Raw genomic sequence first — 19,780 nt, 5'->3', positions numbered from 1 at the left:
ATTCCCCTGGAAGGTTCTGCTTTTTGATTAACTTTTCCCAAATGACTTTTCCTTGTGTCTTATTACATTCCCTTCTAAGATCAGCACTCTATAACAATGTGGGATTGCCTTATTTACTCCTACTGTTGTTAAACAGTGGTAATTGAGGACCTGCCTAAAGGTTGAAGATGGGCATAAATAGATTATGAAAATACATTTATTACAGAAAATTTGAGGGGTTGCTTCCCACATACTCTTTATCCCTACATGCCTGGTCAGTTACATCTACTATCGTCTTTTGTGAACGTATAAGCTATAATAGAAGTCTGCTCTGTATGCATTTTTCTTTGTGACAGCAGCCAGTCCACTAATGAAATAGATCCTTTTGCTGATTAGGGATTGTTAGGATGGCAGACTTCTTAAGATACAGTGAATTTAAATGACTTTTGTGGATAAGTGATTAAATAGTGTGAACCTGATGTTTGTTATTTTTAAGTGTCCATAAGATAGCATTGAGGAACTTAGAAATGGCACAGGTACTGTTGGGCAGAATTTTTTAACTAAAGAGGAAAATGATGATGATGATGATGATGATGATGATGATGATGATTGAGGAGGAGGAGGAAGAGAAGCAGCAGAAGCAGCAGCAGCCACCTATTTTTTAAAATAGAAACATTGTTAGGTGGTGAAGATAGCAAGGAATGGGAACTTTTATACTGTTTGTTTTTTATATTATTGGCTGCATGTCTTTTCAGGAAGGTAAAAATTAAATGCTGCATTCATACCCAAACATTGAGATGCAGTGAGGAGACCAGATTTCATGTGATTCAGAAGTTATACATGTGATTTTTTTCCCTTTGTTGACAGATTCCCTGGTTTACCCATGAAGAGCTTTGGAATCATGTGTTTCTAGTTAAGTATTGAGACTACTTGCTTTGTTCTTTATTAAGTCAAAATGATCTAATCACAACTTCTGAGTGATGGCAGCACATCAGCAAAAGCCATTAAATCATTTCCAGTGTGCGGAAGTACAAGCTTAGGGTGTATTGGTTCACCTATTCCTGGTACATAAAATTTAGCTTTACAAAATGATTAAATAGGTGTGTGTGTGTGTGTGTGTGTGTGTGTGTGTGTGCGCTGTGTGTTCTTTAAGTATCATAAAAAGAGTTTAAAAACTAGAGGTAATTTAAGGGAGGATTAGGATGTGAGGTGCTATTCAGAGAAGCAAAAGTTAAGGAATGCTATTGAGCATCTATTGATGTGTTGATAATGGCTGTTATTTTGTGGGGTAGTAACAAGCCAACATATGTTGATCCATAGGGGTGCTAAAAATGATCTGACAGTAATAACTTGAGGTTTGCCAGGGATTGCTTTCAGTGAACTAGAGCAGTTATTCTTACAGTCACATAACTCCTGCTCTCTTTGATTTCATACATACACATACAAGAGGTGGGGGGTGGAGTTTGGTTTAGAATTTTCATCACCTTTTTTCTTTGAGCTTTACTCCAGCCCCACTTCTTCCTCAGTCTTCTGGCCTGAATTCATCTGCCTCCTCTTAGGAGTATCTGGAGGCAGCCCCAAGGAGTGGTGGTCCTTCACAGTATCTCCCACTGTGACAGCACTTGCATATTCCACCCACTTCCTCCCTCAGCTTCTTCTAAGACTCAGGTGTATTTCCTCCTGGTTCATGTCCATGTTATCTTCCTTAAAGTGGAACTCCCCCAAAAGGATTAGAACATTTTAAAGATCTAGTGGCCCATTGCCTGAGTGATGTTCAGGAAGCTTGAAACAGTTAAAAGTGCCATTAGCAGTGATAAATAGGACCTGTTTTCCCACATTCCTAACAATGTTAGGAATCTGTCTATTTGCATGCTAGTTTGTGATACTGAATCAGAATTTTTGTTTTTTGGTGGGGCGGGGGGGTTATTGGGGATTGAACTCAGTGTACCATTGAGCCACATCCCCAGCCCTATTTTGTATTTTATTTAGAGATAGGGGTCTCGCTGAGCTGCTTAGTGCCTTGATTTTTGCTGAGGCTGGCTTTGAACTCACGATCCTCCTGTGTCAGCCTCCCTAGATGCTGGGATTACAAAGTGTGTGCCACCATGCCGTGCTAGAAATTGGATTTTTCGTGTCTTTACTGTTTTGTGATTGCATCAGTTCTTCATATATTAGACCTTTTTTTGGCATTTGTGAATTTTAAAAAATCTTTTAATAATTTCATTTTGTTGGTCAGAATTTTGAGTACATTTGGCTTATTATTGGTAATAATTAAAAAAAAAATTTTAGCTGTAGATGGACATAATACCTTTATTTATTTGTTTGTTTAATTTTATGTGGTGCTGAGGATCAAACCCAGTGTCTCACACATGTGAGGCAAGTGCTCCACCACTGAGCTACACCCCCAGCCCCAATAGAACCCCTTTTTATTAGCTGGAATTCCCCCCCACCCAACTCCTTTCTTCATTTCAGGATTTGTGGTAGTTTGTGATTGTTGAGAATGCCATTTTTCTGGGTCTGATAATTTGAAATTGATAAATAAAGTAAATAAGCTTACACTAACATAATTTACCTAGGACTCTTTAAATTTCAGTTTTTTGTAGGAAATTGACATATTATGGTTGTGTGTATTATTAGGGGTATAAGATGATGTTAGTATTTACAAATATAATATGGAAGAATTAAATCAAACTAAATTACATGTCTACCACCTCAAATGCTTATCTTACTATTTAAATAAAACTCTACTTAAGCTCTCTTACCACATTCATTTGGATATGGGAAATAATTATGAAACTTAAGAATAATTGTGTGTCTCTGGAATAATTTCCTAGGCCCTCAGTGTTCTGTTTCTGTGTTGGATATCCAGGAAATCAAAGTAAACAAAAAGTGTAAAACAAGTGTCTACATTTAACCTCAGGTCAGAAGCCAAGATTCACTGATGTCTGTCCCCCATTGTTTGAACCTGAGGGAAGTGAGAGCTTCAGACCTTAGTCAGTCCCTGTATTTACTGATGCAGGCAATCCCAAATTCTGGGTGTTCTGGACTAGGGTTCTTTCCCCTCTCTAGGACTCTCCATTGCACACTTGTAAAGCCAGGCTCAACAAGTGTTGACAAGTCCAATGTTGTGAGGACATTATGGTTGGACTGGGGATGGGGGCTTAAGTCCTGAATAGAATAAAATCCATCATTTAAAAAATCATATTAAGGGGGCTGGGATTGCGGCTCAGTGGTAGAGCGCTCGCCTGGTGTGTGCAAGGCCCTGGGTTTGATTCTCAGCACCACATAAAAATAAATAAATAAAAATAAAGGCATTGTGTACAACTAAAATAAATAAATATTTTTTAAAAATCATATTAAGTATTGTAATGGAACTTATTTCATCATGTAATAATGTAGATGATTTAAAACATAATGAGTACTTACAGTGAAATGTAAGCATGCCTGCCCCATCTGATAACCCAACTCTTCCTGTCTCACTCCTTAGATTACTTTGAACTCCCTTAGCTTTCTTTCTTAATGTCTGTATTCTATGGGTTATAGTGATTTGTCCATTGTAGCCATTATTTATTGGCTTTCTTCTAAAAGGGATGAGGGCTGACCTTATTTCCATCCCCTTTCCCCGTCGTTCTCAGTTATTGAGACTTTCCGTTACTTCCTAGCTTTAATAGTCAATATCTTTTATAACTTATATGATCTGCAAGGACAATTTCTTTTTGATTTTGTCCCATCTGGAACAGTAACTTAGGGTGTTATAAGGTAGTTAGGTCTACACTTAGGGATCCAGAGGTTGTTGAACATCATGTTCTATGGAATTAATCCCCAATTTTGATTTCCTTGTGTGTCACAGTTATTATGGAAATAATCTAAAATGTTTAGTTTTGGGTTTTATTGTAATCTTGGCCTTTTTATGTTTTACAGAAATAAATACCTTACTTCAATAGATGAAAATGAAAATACAGAAGAAAGAGAAGCAGGTAAGTGGCTTCTCTTCTTTCAAGTGAACACCTTTAGTGTGCTTTGTGCTGTTAATGAGAGGACACTGGCATGTTGGCTCACATCTTAATCACTGTTAGTTTCCTATTGCCTCTGTTTTCCACTCTCCTTGTGTTAACAGACTATGTTCTGAATGACAATACATGGATTCTTCCTTTTGCTCAGGTCTTCTCAATATAGTAGTAATGGAATGAAGATTGCAAATCAGAGTCTTATTTCAGATTAGCTGTGTAAAATGTTTGATCTCTTGAAACAGCTTTCCAATTCTTTACAATTTATATATTGGTCATTTGGGATATTTAGTTTACTATCATTCTTTTATTTATAAAGTTCTTGTTTATAATGATATGTGGAGGGTTTCTCCCAGAGGAAGTAATGAACTAGTTGGAAGGAAGTAACTGTCAACTATTTGATGTTTGGTTTCTTGAGGGGGAGGGAGGGAAGTTCATAATAACTTTATACCATGTGAATCCTCCAGGATCCCTTTTCTTAGTTGCTATTTCTGTTCCCCAGTTGTTGGTTTTTTTCATATTGAAAGGAACCCTGAGACCCCAGTCAAGTGACTCATGGAAGTGAGACGTGGAGATCTGCCTGTCTCTTGTAAACAGTCTATCTCTGATAGGCTAGTTTTCTTTTTACAGAATTGGGTAATAACCCAGTAACTGAAGGATCTTAGTCCCTGCTTTTCACCAGGAACCTGTGCATAATGGCTTAATGGGACCAGCCACTTTCCTCTCCCGTTTTCTCCTAGGGTGAAATAGGGATATGGTTACAAAGACTACCTTTGGACTGACTGTCCCTTTGATTTGTGGAAGTGGCTAATTAACACGCTGCCAGTTCTTAACAGAAAAAGTGCTGACTAAATAATATCTGCACACTGGGTTTCTGTGTGTCCTATTGAGTTGTCAGCTGGTAGGCAAGCACTACAGAGAACACCATTTTATCTGCCAGGAATTTATCCTGTGTATATACGCAGACAGGCAAAATTGTGTGTATAAGGCTTTAGCAAAAACGGAAAGGAACCCACATAGCCGTCACAAAGGGAACTGTTTAAGTAATCACATCCATCTAGTAGAATATTATGCCACTGTTAAAAAAGAATGCATTACCAAAGACTTCCCAAATGCTTAAAACTATTGCCATTTATGACAGATGGGTAGTTTTGTAGTTCTTAAATAAATTTGTGGTATTTAACTTTTTAAACATTCTTTAAGGTAAGTTTTTATTCAAATAAAAGCATTCTATACCACTTACCTCAAAATGAATTCTGGTATCTTTCTTTCATGGTTTTATTGGTTTGTATTAAGACTTACGGTGTCAGTCAGCTGTTATGTAGATGAGTTTTCATTTTAGACCTCACAATAGTGTCAGTGAGCAGTGAGGTTTTTATTTAAAAGTTAATATTAGCTATGGTAGAGGAGCAGGTTAAATAAGTGGAGCTACTTTCAAGAAGAGTTTTATCAATATTGAGGTTAGGTCATACTGGCCCCTGAACTGGAAGAAGATGCAGGGCATGAAAATAGAAAATATTATTGAAGCTAAAGCAATATATAGGCTCCGGGATTGAGCATGTACTAGAGAGTTCAGTTCCTGTAGAGCAGAATAAACTTGGGCTTTATACGATGGAACAGGTTTAAAATTCCTACTCTAACACTTAGGTAACTTTGGTCAAGTTCAGCCTCATTTTTCTACAACGGGAATAGTCATGCATACCTCACATGTAGAAAAGGATTAAAGGAGTAATTTGTCAATTCTTTAGTATTCAAAATGTCAGTGACAAAAATATCTTCAGTATAATGGTAAAAGTAAACATCAAACTTTATTTTATCAAGATTCTAAGGCATTAGAAGTAGTAGTAAAAAAAATCTGTTTTTTTAAAAAACCTCATTCCTATTAGTTTATTTTTCTTCTGGAGAAAAATGACATGTAAATGCATTCTGATCATGAAAATTCTTCATTTCCCTATAGAATCTTATCAAGATTCAGCAATAAATAATCAGAATTCAGTAATAAAGAACCATGTTTCTTATTAACCAGAAAGATTATAATAGGAGTAGTGTGCTAAGAACAAAGCATTTAGAGATTGTTTTTGTATTGCCTAAGGAAATGTAAGAAAAATACTTTAATAAGACATTTAAAAATGAATCACTTAACAGTCTTTCACTGTCTTAAAAAATAAACTTCCTCTAAGAAATGTATATATTTTAATTCCTAAGATGACTAAGCATTAAGCAGGAAAATATTTAGCTAGAGACATAAAATGTGAATTCTTTCTCTGAAAACCTGTGTAGCACTATAAATGCATAGTACAGCTGAAAATACTTCTTCGTAAGGGGACATATTCTCACATTACTGATGACAACAGGAATATTGATTTTTCATCTCAGCTCCTTGATACTAAGGGAAATATAAATATGACAAACATTATGAGATAGATAATATATAATATGGTCTACGGGCACTTGTAATCTGAAGAGGTAAGAAGAGTTTTGGTACATATCTCCCATATAGAGCAGTAAACATAAGAAGATGTAATATTGTAAGTAGAATTAAAAATTGGAGCCGTAACCAGGGGGCAACCCAGACTTGAATAACTATGGGAGAACCATGCTCTCATGACTCTTCCAAGAATTGTTTAAGCAGAGCCTTCTTAGGTCCTTTAGAGAATACAAAGGAGGTAGCTAGAGTTTCCTTAATGCGTGCTGTAGGAATCTCAAAAGACCTTTGGATTATTAGACTTATTTCCTTCCCTGGAATGAATATTAATATAAATTGTTCACTAAACAAATATTTGTTAACTTTTTCAGTATTTATTCATCTAAGAAATATTTGAGTTTTACTTGAGGCCCGATTAAGCAATGACTTAAAAAAAAGTTTCTCTTACGAAATGTATAGTCTGGTTACAGGTAGTTAAAGTTGGGGGTGGCATATGCCTTGGAGGAGCCAGGATTTTACATTGAGGGTGAAAGAGTAACGCTTTGGAATTGGAGTATGTGAGGGTATAGGTAATGTCAGCCTTACCAAGGAACTTTAGAGTATTTTAGGAAAAGTGGTATCTCTTGTGGTGGGGCGCAGGTTTCAGCCAGGTTTCAGAAGAGGAAAATGTGATATATGGTTGGGTTTGGGAAGATGCAGCATGTGGCAGTAGGAGAAAGGAAAGGCCTGAAATCAGATGCTAAAGTTTGGGTGGTAACTAAAGGTGAACTAGAGAAAAGATTTATCTATCACAAAGTTCCCAAAACAGTTGGTTCCCAAAGCAGCGGGGGAGGTAAGGACTCAGATTTCTAGGAAGATGTTTTCTATGAATATGGATGACCAAATCATGGTACATAATTCAGAGTCGTAAAAAGGAAGAATAGCAAATTGCTAATAGAGATGAGCAAATAATTCTTACCTAAGACTTTTCTGCCTTATCCTACTGAAGATCTGATGCTCATGGCTAATACTAGTTAGATCTTTAGTTTATAGTCATTGGAAGGCCTTTTCAACAGTTCAGAATAGTTAGTAAATTTTCCAATTGAACCAAGATTCAAAACATCCCCACTGTGGAATCATATTTCAAAAGGACCTTACCCAACTCATCTCTTCTTGCAAAAAAAGAAAAGAAATCTGAGCATTAAATGATAAAATGTTTTCCCCTCCTTTTAACATACCTTAGCAGATTTGTTTTCATCATTCTGATTTAGTGTTCTGAAATGTATACTTGAGACAAAATGGAGTAACCTGGCTGGTGAAAGAAGGCTGACTCATTTCCTGTGAGGTATGATGAGTGAAGCTAGGACCCTGTGACCTTGAAGAAGTGAAGACTCAAGGGCATCTCATGGGACAGAGGTTAAATGTATCCGTTGTTGATCTTGTCCACATGGATAGAGTTACAGGAAGACAGGCATGAGGAAGAGTATCCTGAGAAGTTGAGCTGCCCAACTGTGGCATGTGCCTGTGAGCAGTAAGCACCCTGTCTTCTTACTGGAAGAGAGATGGGAGTTTGGGTTTTAATGACCTCAAACATCCATCTTGACCAGAATTCTAGGGTTTGCCCAAATATTTAGGTTTATAAGACGGAATTATGAGATATAAAATAGTAGTTTAAGAAGTAAGCTGCTAATTTTTTAAATTCTATGAATAAAGAGGCTTTAAGTCTGTTTACATGTAGAAAACATTGAAAAAAAGAAGACAGCTTAAAAGCTTATAGCATTGCCTTATCTTGTGTTCTGGCCAGAGGATTCTGGGAAGATCTGGTAGTCAGGCCTTTGCAGCATCTTGTAAGGCCTGACTGCCAGATCTTCCCAGAATCTGCGGATCTGCGGCATTTTTTGCTCACACACAAGTGTTGATGCAACTGTGGAGAATTGTCTTCCTCTATCTAACTTTGTTTACCCTTGGGAAAACTAGAACCAAATAGAAGAGTATTTTTTTTACATTTTTAAAAATATTTATATTTTAGTTGTAGTTGGACACAATACCTTTATTTCACTTATTTATTTTTATGTGGTGCTGAGAATTGAACCCAGGATCTCACACGTGCGAGGCAAGCGCTTTACCACTGAGTCACAACTCCAGCCCCCGAAGAGTATTATTTTTAAAAAAATTATTATTTTTTCTTTAAAAAGCAGAAGTGCACAGCAACCCCTTTCCATTTTTATGTGGCTTATAACTTACTTATTAACTCCCCAACTGGTCCCTCAGCTGATCGTTTTACTAATAATATGGTTAAGAATAAATTTGCAATTTCTCAAGAACTGTATTAGTCAGCTTTCCATTACTATGAAAAAAAAAAATACCTGAAAGAAGCAACTTCAAAGGAGGAGAAAGGCTTATTTTGGCTCACAGTTTCAGAGGTTTAAGACACTTGGTCCTGTGTCTTTGGGCCTATGACAAAGCAGTACATTGTGGCAGGAGAACGTGGCAAAGCAATGACTGTTCACTTCACGGCAACCAGGAAGTGAAAGAAGAAGAGAGGACAGTGCTGGGATCCCAATAACCTTTCTATGGCACACACCCAGTAATTTACTTCCTCCCATCAAGTCCATTTCTTACAGGTTCCACCATCTCCCTATAGTGCTACAGGCTGGCAACTAAGCCTTTAATATATGGGTCTTGTGTTAAAACATTGAGAGATGCCTTCCAAACCATAATAGTTTCCTGCAATCAAAAGTTCTCATTTTGTTTTTTTTTAAAAAAAGAAGTTATCATTTTGTGAGGATAAGGGAAATATAGTGAAAGAGGAAGCATAGTGTGTTCCTGTGGGTGGTGGTTTTAGGTCTTCTGGTCACTGCCAAGTCTATGTTTGATATTCATTCGGTAACTCTCATCTTGGGACCCCTCTGGGTGAATTTGAAAAGTCTTAAGTCACTTACTTAATATAATTCTGCTGAAGTGTTTATTCTTCATATATTTCTCATCTGATCTAGGAAACAAATGGATTTATGAGAAAATGGATAGAAGAAGAAAAGTTAATGAGTTGAATGGTTTGAGTAAGGGCTATTATGAAGCAGGCATTGGAAACAAAGGAGAGGTAGTTAGAACTTGTTACTGATCATGATTTCTCAGTTCTGTGTGTCTAAAATATGCATCAGTATGAAGTTATTGAAAGTACTGTCAATTGAAACAGGAGTCAAACTGACTGGAATCTTACCTTCACCACTTACCAGCTGTGAGCTGCTTTCTGAGCTGCTTCTGTTTTGTAAAATGGAGTCATTGGAACAACTTCTTATGGTTGTTTTGGTACCATAATAATATTTTAAGAAGCTTAGTATACAGCTGAGTACAGTCAGCATTTATTATTATCATTATTTACTTCCATTTTATCTTAAATATCAAAACAATCCTGGGTACCCAGAGTGTTTAAGACTAAAAGGTTGAGAATAGATAAAAAGAACCATTCCTTATCCACTAGCTCCAGGCGAAGGTCTCTCCTGGGTTTGTCTATTTTTGCGACATGGGCCGGAGTGGGTTCCCCTCTTTTTTGAAAATTATTGCACTGGGTCATAATCTTTCCATTTGTTCTTAAATCCTTTTCAACTGCCCTGAGTTCTGTTTATCTAGATTTAAATCTTTAAGTATTTTTCCAGGAATATTGATTGTTTGAGGGTTGGAAGAGACTGGGAATCTAACCCAGGAGCACGTTACCACTGAACTACATCCCCAGCCCTTTTTGTTTTTTATTTTGAAACAGGGTCTCACTAAGTTATTAAGGTCTCACTAAGTTATTAAGTGGCTGAAGCTGGCTTCAAACTTGCCAACCTCCTGAGTCACTAAGATTTAAAGGTGTGTGACACCGTACCCAATGATGGATAATTTTTTAACATTTTTGTTAGTGCATTATAGTCATACATAATATTGGGGTTCATTTTGACATATTCATAAATGCATATAACATAGTTTACTCCATTTCAGTTTCTGGTAATTCTTCTTTCCCTTTCCTTCTCCCTCCCTGGATTAATAATTGTGAATCAAAGGAACAGATTTTATTACTAGCAGTGCAGTTATGTGCTAGCATCATTGCATGCTTTTATCAGTCAGTTTCTTTCCATTTCATTGTGTTCTGTGCCTAGATTCTTGTCACAATTTAATTGTTGATGTAAAGCATCATATTGTTGGCACCTTGTGGTCGATCTCTGATCTGTTCCTTTTAAAGCCAAAGAATAGTGGCTTAATGTTCTATTCAGTAGAAACTGAAACAGACTTTTTTATGCTCTTTGCCATTTTCCCCACTCACCTCGAGACATGTGAAAGAAATATTTTTTGTTTTATGTTTTTGAATTTTCAACAAATATCTTTTCTAGGCTCCTAACAAGTTGCTTTTAAAAATAAAACCAATGTTTCCAGTGGATTACTGACTTCAAAACTCGGAATTTATATATTTTTATTACTAAATTTGATATTTGGGATACTTTCCCCTTTTCAACATTGAATGTGCTGCATTTCTTGGGTTTCTTTCCTCCCTCTAGGATGCCCAGCTCTGCCACTCTCTAGGAGTATAAAACTGGCAAGTTGCTTCCTTTCTCTGAATTACTTGTAAGGTGGTGGGTAGACAAGATAAATTACCTATGGTTCCTGGGAATGGAATTGCTAAGATATCAGGTAGTTATATGGTTAGTTTTAGAAAGAACTATCTGAACTTTTCTTGACACAGGGGTATATACCATTGCATTTAACATGTTTAACTAAGTTAAACTGGTCTGGTCTTCTAGCAATGTGTCATGGATTAAAATTCTCAATGAAATGAGCTTTAACTTTTTGGCAGACAAAAGAGTTGAAATCTGAGCTCCTCTAATCTTCCTTTTCTCTCTGTACAGAGTGTCCATCTTGATTCTGACCTTGTAGTATCATTGTACAGATTAGAGATCATTCAGCATGCCTCACATAATCCTAGTATATCCATGTGACATGTGTGCAGTAAATATTAGCTGCTGCTATTGTTATTGCCTCTTGATTGAATCGCCCCTGCCTCTACCTTCTCTGGATAGCCCTTTCCTCAGAAAAAAGGCCTTGACATTATGTATGAGTTGAAGAGAGATCTTGATGTGACCTTCAGCAAGCTACTTTGGTAAACTTTTAAAGCCTCTTTAATAATCTAACCTATATCTCTTACTTTTTCAGTCTCTCCACCCTTGCATGCTATGAAAACTTTATCCCTGAGGGCTAAGTGTCCCAGAATTCAGTAATATCCTCAGGATGACCATGTACCCAACTCAGGCCTTTTTTTTTTTTTTTTTTTTGAATTGGATACTTGTCCCTCACTGAGAGTTTCCTTCTTGCCTCGTATTTTATTAAAAAAAAAAAAAATTGTTTTAATTGTAGTAAAAAATACATGATATAAAATATACCATCTTAACCATTTTCTTATATTTGGTTTTAAACTCCTTTTATGTCTTCTTAGCTCCTCCTTTTCCGAAACAATCTTAAGTGCTGAATCAGCAATGATCCCCCCCCCCCCCCTTTACATAAGTAGTTAGTCCTGCCAGAACAACCAATTCCCTCTGAATTTGGGCTTGTTTATGAAGCTGATCTTTATTTATGATAAAGATCTATTTTTTTTCTTCTTTCATCTTTTTCTTCTGGGATTCTAAGTGTTATATTTGGGAGCATCAGGCTAGGGAAGAGCACTGGAAAATAAAAAACAGAAGGGGAAACACACAGCTGAATTTGCAGTCCCTGTCACTACCAGGGTGGACCAGGAAGTGTGAGCACAGACTGAGTAACCTGTCGATGGAGGGCACACACCATCTGGGCAAATATTTGTGTGCCTTTATCACATGCCAGTCCTCTGATTAGGAGAGCAAGCTTCTCACAAATGGTGCTGTTTCTAAGCCTTCATCTGAAGACAGTTGTAACCGTATTCCTGGAAAGCCTGCTGGTCCCTCTTGGGCTCTCCTTCAGTCATTTCTTTGTTCTAGTCCAAGGAGAGTGTGCTGTTCCCTGGAGCTAGCACCTGCATTATTGCCTGATTATTGCCAACCTTAGCATGGTTATGAAATGGCAGATAGTTATTGGAACACCAGACCTGAATGTATGAGATGAAACTTCTACTTCCAAGTGATGTTTCCTGAAAAATGGTCACTTTAAGAGACTGTACTTTTTTTTTTTTTAAATAGTGCTCAAAAACAGCTTTGAAACTTCCTTTGTAGGGCTGCCTTCAGCACCTGTGATGCATTCTTTCTAATAACATCTGTCATAGTAAAGCTCCCTCCTGTATGAATAGTTTGGTTTTCGCAAATGGCTAAAAGTTATTTGGGGCTGAATCTGGTGACTAAGATAGATGATCATATAGAATAGCACCATTTTTAGTTAGAATTAAAGGTAAAGTTTTTAATTAACCTGATTTTCTTCAAAAATCAGCCTAGCTGAATATCAATGTTGTTTGAATGATAAGTAAAAAGATTGGAGAAAAAAGCAACATTTCAATTTGACACTATATTCTTTCACCCCAGTGATACCACCTCAATTCCTGACCAAGGTCTCAGAATGCATTTGAGTAGAAGGTTTTGTGTATTAATGAGATAAATGCTATTCTGGGTTGGAACAGAGTGATCAGGATTTTGTGCCTCCTAGTGGCTTCTAAAGGCATCCTGCAAAAAGCTATTGCTTAGTTGCCTATTTGGATATAAAACTTAAAAGGTCTTTCGGATTTATTTATACAATATAGAAATCCTTCCAGTTTTTACATACTAATTTATTTTATTCATGTATTTATTTATTTTTGTAGTACTAGGGATTGAACCCAGGGTCTTGCCTGTGCCGGGCACACATTTTACCTCTGAGCTATATCCCCAGTCCTTCTTATTTTTCATTTTGTGGCAGCATCTCAATAAGTTGCCAAGTCTGGTCTTGGACTTTCTATCCTCTTATCTCAGCCTCCTGAGCTGGAGTTACAGGCATGTATCACTGCACCCACCATGTTTACTTTTTTACATAATATTCTATCAGTGCCTCAGTACAGCTTCACCTGGGAAAAGCACTGTGTCCCACTTGCTCTCCTGTACCCCCAAGGCCTAGCACAGTAGGAAGTAACACATAGTAGAGAGTCAATAAACATTTGTTGAATAAATCCATACATTCAGATTTTATAGCACTCTTTGTATGAAGCATGCAATAGAAGGGTAACATACTCATTTATCTTTCTTTTACAGTTGTCAAATTTAAAGGTTTTGAATCACTCCCCAATGTCTGATGCCTCTGTCAATTTTGACTACAAATCTCCATCCCCATTTGACTGCAGTACTGATCAAGAAGAGAAAATTGAAGATGTTGCCAGCCACCGTCTGCCCCAGAAGGACCCGTATGCTGCCGAAGACGAAGTTAATACCCTTTTTCCTAGAAAAATGATGTCCCATAATGGGATGGAGGACAGTGGAGGTGGAGGTACAGGAGTAAAAAAGAAACGGAAAAAAAGGGAGCCAGGAGAGCATGAGGGTGCAGCAAAGGGAAGCAAGGACAAGGAGCCCAAGCCAAAGAGGAAGCGAGAACCTAAGGAGCCAAAGGAACCCAGGAAGGCCAAGGAACCTAAGAAGGCCAAGGAGCCCAAGGAACCGAAGCAGAAGGATGGTGCAAAGAAGACGCGGAAGCCCCGGGAGGCCTCAGGCACCAAGGAGGCCAAAGAGAAGCGGAGCTGTGCTGACTCTGCAGCCAGGACTAAGTCCAAGAAGGCCAGGTGCGTGCCTGTCTCCTTGCCCCAGCTCTTGCTTCTGTCTTTGGAACCTTTGCCTTTGGCAGTAGCCCAAGCCCCCAGGCATACCTTCATTGTACTCCTGAGGTCGTAAGCTTTATACCTCACTGGAAAAAAATGGGGGTTGGGGATAATCACTTGACACTAGTGCAAAGGACTGTCCCTGGAGATTGCCGTTTCCCAGTTGTATTCCTGGAGTTACTGTGCTTCAAAAATGACATTTATGTTTTTAGGATACTCCAAGAATTCTCCACCTTTTTTTCAACACCATCTATCCTTTTAGGTCTTTGTACTTAGTATGTAGCATATTTATTTGGTCCTACCTTATGTGTAGATGTGCCACGTACATGCTGTTTTGATGTGCTTTATTTCCATATTAGCTTTTAGCCAAAAATGTACATTTTCTCTCACCTTCTGGTAAGTTAATACTGGTAAAAAGAATTTTTTGCTATTACTTTTGGATTAAGAAGAATTAAAATGTTAACATGCACAAGGTGTAAGAGAAGGGACCTCCCAGGTGTGGTATAGTGAGGACAGGGATTTTTGGAACAGCAACAAGTTAAAGGTGGAGGGTGCCCAGTCATGGGAATTAGGGTGCAATAGCCTGGCAGAACTGGAGGTATATGCAGTGTTCCCAGTGAAAGGGAACTGACATGCCTCCCCAGGATCCAAGTTCTTGAGTGCAGAACCATTCCTGATCTACTTCTCTAGTTCAGCATATGGCACAGTGCCTGACCCTTCCACAGCTGCTCAGGAAATGTTGAGTAAATGAGGCCAGAGGAAAACATAGTGACTTATAGAGCTCAGAGGCCTGGATATAGAGTCACTGCCAAGTGAGTGATATGAGAGAGCCTGTCAGAATAGCAGATGCACTCCTTACACACAGAATTCAGTATTTGTCATCTTTGTACAAAATTATGTATCTTTCTAAATCCTTTGGGCATAACATTATATTATGTTTAAACTCTTTGGGGAAATGTTAAAAAAATTGGATCTCAAGGAATTTCAGTTTCTGAAATCCAAATACAGAGGGAGGGTATCTCTATTATGTCTGACCAAAAGTCCCCATAAATGTGAGATTAATGTGATATGTGATATGCTAAGAGAAAATAACATATTGAGACCATCATACTGGTCAGGCATGAAACATTTTAAGTGCTGTGTGCTGCCACTTGGAGTTTACTGGATGATTCAGTTCCTTTTTTAGAAGGATAGTTTTTTGGGACCATATAGATAATTCCTAATCCAAGTAAAATTTTTGCCTTATGATGTTCACTCCCTTTTTCCTCACAGGGGATTTCATCTTTTATCTATCAAAGTGCCTGCTGTGGTGGGGGTGGATTGGGAAGGGTGGTTCTAAGAATGTAGTTTGTAGAAAATGGCCATCAAATATTTCATACTGTAGAATGCCAAGAGAAGTAGGCAAAATTAGGATTCTGACAAAAAATTGTATAGACCTTGTGTGTTCTAAGGAACATACTTTGAATCTCCAGTGTATGGATGGAATGACAGTGACTTTTTGACTTCTGCCAATAATTTTCACCTCCAGGTTGCTTTGAAGAAGCTAAAGTGGTTCTTTAGAGTACTAACATGTTTGAAGAAGGAGAATCAAACTTGAACTTGTGGAATTGCTTATTTTGGTTTTTCAGAGAACAGTAAGGAATCAGGACACTGTATGAGAATTACAGCAGTCAAAGGCGGTTTCATAGTCCCTAGTAAGGATCTAGCTTTGGTGAGGAAGGCAGTAAAAAGTCATAGATATCTGAGCTTACCTAACTACTGACCTTTGATGCTCATGGTTTTATCTTATTAAAGGAATTTACCTTTATATTGTGTGGGATGTGAAACAAGGTGATAGTTTATAGACATTGTCATAAATTTCATTTTGAAGGAATGAGTTGTTTCACAAAACTAAATCAGGTGACAAATGTATAAACAAAATCAGGATTCTGATTAATGAAAAACTTAGACTTTGATAGGTGTATATAATACATATACACAGATATGTATATGCATATAGCATTAATTAAAGGAACATTATTTTAATCTAAGTAGACTGAATTTAAGAATTAGTGGGAGAAGCACTCAGTGTTTTTGAGGGCTGTTAACTTAGAAGACAGTGGAACCTCTTGAGGTTTAGAAATTCAGGAGACCTCCTTTGGGAGGAAGTTTGACACACAGGGATGGATGGTCATTTCTTAGAAGTGTGGACAAGTTATGCAAGCTTCTCTCTTTATTTTGGGACTGATATATAATTGCGGTATGATAATGATCTGTAACATAGTAGAATTCTGTGTAACACATATGGTTCTGGACTGGTTAGCCTTTGATTTCCTTTATAAAATTGTTTTAGTTCCTTTAACTAATAATCTCACTGGTCAGCAGAACCAGTTTTGCTTATGAAAGGACATTAATTCATAAAAAATGTGTTAATAATTAAGTCTTAAGGGTTTTTTGTTCTCCTTGATTAACTCTTGCAGATTGGCTCAAGTGCGTGTTTTGAGTTTAGCGGTTATCCACATAATACTTGATGGCTATAAATGAGTCACTGAGTGCTTGAATTACTATAGGAGCTCAACCACTTGCAGACTTCAGACTTCAACCTTTCCTACTTACATCCAGCTGCCACTTGGCCAGTCTTTCTGAAGTACTGCTATTATCTTATTTATGTTTACAGTTGGTAATGGTGGTGGTAAATCATATGCCTTTTCCTCGTCTCTTGCTTCTGAATCATTTGAAAAATAGTCAACAGAGATGAGACCCATTTATCAGCTTTATTATTGATACACTGAGTTCATTGCCTTGTGGCCAGAATCAGGCTTCTTGTTTCTCTCTTAGCTGATTTTGCCTACCACACCTGCAAGGGCCACTGAGCCAGGTATATTTCTTTCTTTTGCCCAGACTTGCCAATTGTGTATGTCCCTAATTAATCAAGTGAGGTGAATTTGAAGAAGGGCAGAAAATATGTTTCTGGTATTGTTCTATGGAAGTAAGTATGCTTTTCCTCATGAAAACATGGGGATAGGAAAATGAGATTCACTCTAACAAGAAGCTTTTGGTGATTTCAGTTGCTTCCAGGACAAAAATCCAAACTCCTTTTTCTGATATTCAAATCCTGTTGTATTGTAGCCAGGGAAATGGGTACCTACATAGAGAAGTGACTTGAGGTCATTACAAACTCTGGCCTCCGGATTCCCAGACTTACACATTTACTTCTGCAGTAGGCCACATCTTAATCCTTAACCGTGGTTTTTATGTAATTATGATCTGTCTCCTGAACAAAAGTTATGTACCTGAGGTTAGGACCTCCATGTCTTGTGTCTTTTATTCCTGGGGATTGATCATCAGAGATGTTTGTCAGATTCACATATAGTATTTTTTATATTTGGAATCTAATTGTATTCCAAGAACCAGTGGATAGAACTACTCTCCCTGAAAATAAGATATATGAAATACCTTAGAATAATTTCCCTTGTTAAATAATTTTAGGTGGCATCTCTATTTTATAATTAAAGAAATGGAAATTTTGAAAGTTAATTAACTTGTCAAAGGAAAATTGTCAGATTTGACCAGGATCACTCCAGGAAACCCTCTTTCCCCCCACAGCTTTGTAGCTCTTTATACCTTGCAAAAGAAGGTAAGGAATGGAAACAGTAGATAGAAGTATCAAAGAAATTGGTTTTTTATTGGTAGGGAAATGGCCCACTTTTATAAAATTTTAGTTTGCAAGCTCCCTGGTATCCTTTCAAGAGCTAAAATGGCTCTAGCTTTTCCTTTTACTCTTTTGTTTGCTTTGATATCTCTCTTAAATGTTGATAGTCAGAATCTAGCTAATTTTCTTTTCAAGGATTATCTGAATAGTGATAAATATTTGGGGCTTGGGGAGTAAAAGCCCAAATGTCTTAGTAAGAGAAACCTTTATTTATTTATTTATTTGACTTTTTAATTTTTTAAATTTGTTTTAGTTAGTTACACATGAAAGTAGAGTACATTTATGCACTTTGATATATCATACATAGATGGGGTATAATAAGAAACCTTTTTTAACTTAAACTATCCTCTGATCCTTTCCCTCCAGATTATTTTTTTTGCCATTTATTCAGTTTTTTTTATTAGTTGTTCAAAACATTACATAGCTCTTGACATATCATATTTCATACATTTGATTCAAGTGGGTTATGAACTCCCATTTTTTCCCCGAATACAGATTGCACAATCACATCGGTTACACATCCACGTTTTTACATACTGCCATACTAGTGTCTGTTGTATTCTGCTGCCCTTTCCTATCCTCTACTATCCCCCTCCCCTCCCCTCCCATCTTCTCTCTCTACCCCATCTACTGTAATTAATTTCTCTCCCTTGTTTTTTTTTTCCCTTTCCCCTCAGTTCCTCTTATATGTAATTTTGTATAACGATGAGGGTCTCCTTCCATTTCCATGCAATTTCCCTTCTCTCCCTTTCCCTCCCACCTCTCGTCCCTGTTTAATGTTAATCTTCTTCTCATGCTCTTCCTCCCTGCTCTGTTCTTAGTTGCTCTCCTTATATCAAAGAAGACATTTGGCATTTGTTTTTTAGGGATTGGCTAGCTTCACTTAGCATAATCTGCTCTAGTGCCATCCATTTCCCTGCAAATGCCATGATTTTGTCATTTTTTAGTGCTGAGTAATACTCCATAATGTATAAATGCCACATTTTTTTTTATCCATTCATCTATTGAAGGGCATCTAAGTTGGTTCCACAGACTAGCTATTGTGAATTGTGCTGCTATGAACATCGATGAAGCAGTATCCCTATAGTACACTCTTTTAAGGTCTTTAGGGAATAGTCCGAGAAGGGGAATAGCTGGGTCAAATGGTGGTTCCATTCCCTGCTTTCCAAGAAATCTCCATACTGCTTTCCAAATTGGCCACACCAATTTGCAGTCCCACCAGCAATGTACAAGTGTACCCTTTTCCCCACATCCTCTCCAGCACTTGTTGTTGTTGACTTCATAATGGCTGCCAATCTTACTGGAGTGAGATGGTATCTTAGGGTGGTTTTGATTTGCATTTCTCTGACTGCTAGAGATGGTGAGCATTTTTTCATGTACTTGTTGATTGTTTGTATGTGCTTCTCTGAGAAGTGTCTGTTCAGGTCCTTGGCCCATTTATTGATTTGGTTATTTGTTTTCTTATTGTTTAATTTTTTGAGTTCTTTGTATACTCTGGATATTAGGGCTCTATCTGAAGTGTGAGGAGTAAAAATTTGTTCCCAGGATGTAGGCTCCCTATTTACCTCTCTTATTGTTTCTCTTGCTGAGAAAAAACTTTTTAGTTTGAGTAAGTCCCATTTGTTGATTCTTGTTTTTAACTCTTGTGCTATGGGTGTCCTGTTAAGGAATTTGGAGCCCGACCCCACAGTATGTAGATCGGAGCCAACTTTTTCTTCTATCAGACACAGAGTCTCTGATTTGATATCAAGCTCCTTGATCCATTTTGAGTTAACTTTTGTGCATGGCGAGAGAAAGGGATTCAGATTCATTTTGTTGCATATGGATTTCCAGTTTTCCCAGCACCATTTGTTGAAGACGCTGTCCTTCCTCCATTGCATGCTTTTAGCCCCTTTGTAATTTTGTGGATTGGTTTCTGTGTCCTC

General features: G+C 37.5%; 1 protein-coding gene across 5 annotated transcripts in view; it reads left to right on the top strand.

Annotated features, from left to right (window-relative positions):
* The window catches only part of Chd6 (chromodomain helicase DNA binding protein 6), a 211,559-nt gene that overhangs the window by 53,898 nt on the left and 137,881 nt on the right, over positions 1–19,780 (top strand). For 3 of the 5 annotated variants that reach the window (XM_071608931.1, XM_071608934.1, XM_027945243.3), the window contains 2 exons: positions 3,901–3,956; positions 13,608–14,128. In XM_071608931.1, the coding sequence (XP_071465032.1) occupies positions 3,924–3,956; positions 13,608–14,128 (554 nt within the window). In that variant the 5' untranslated portion in view covers positions 3,901–3,923. Of the gene's footprint in view, positions 1–846; positions 892–3,900; positions 3,957–13,607; positions 14,129–19,780 lie in introns of all 5 variants that reach the window. The other 2 variants (XM_071608932.1, XM_071608933.1) reach the window with 1 other exon arrangement.

This window comes from Marmota flaviventris, chromosome 2 (genome assembly GCF_047511675.1).
Source record: "Marmota flaviventris isolate mMarFla1 chromosome 2, mMarFla1.hap1, whole genome shotgun sequence".
In the NCBI taxonomy this organism is placed as follows: domain Eukaryota; kingdom Metazoa; phylum Chordata; class Mammalia; order Rodentia; family Sciuridae; genus Marmota; species Marmota flaviventris.
This window is presented reverse-complemented; position numbering and strand designations above follow the sequence as displayed.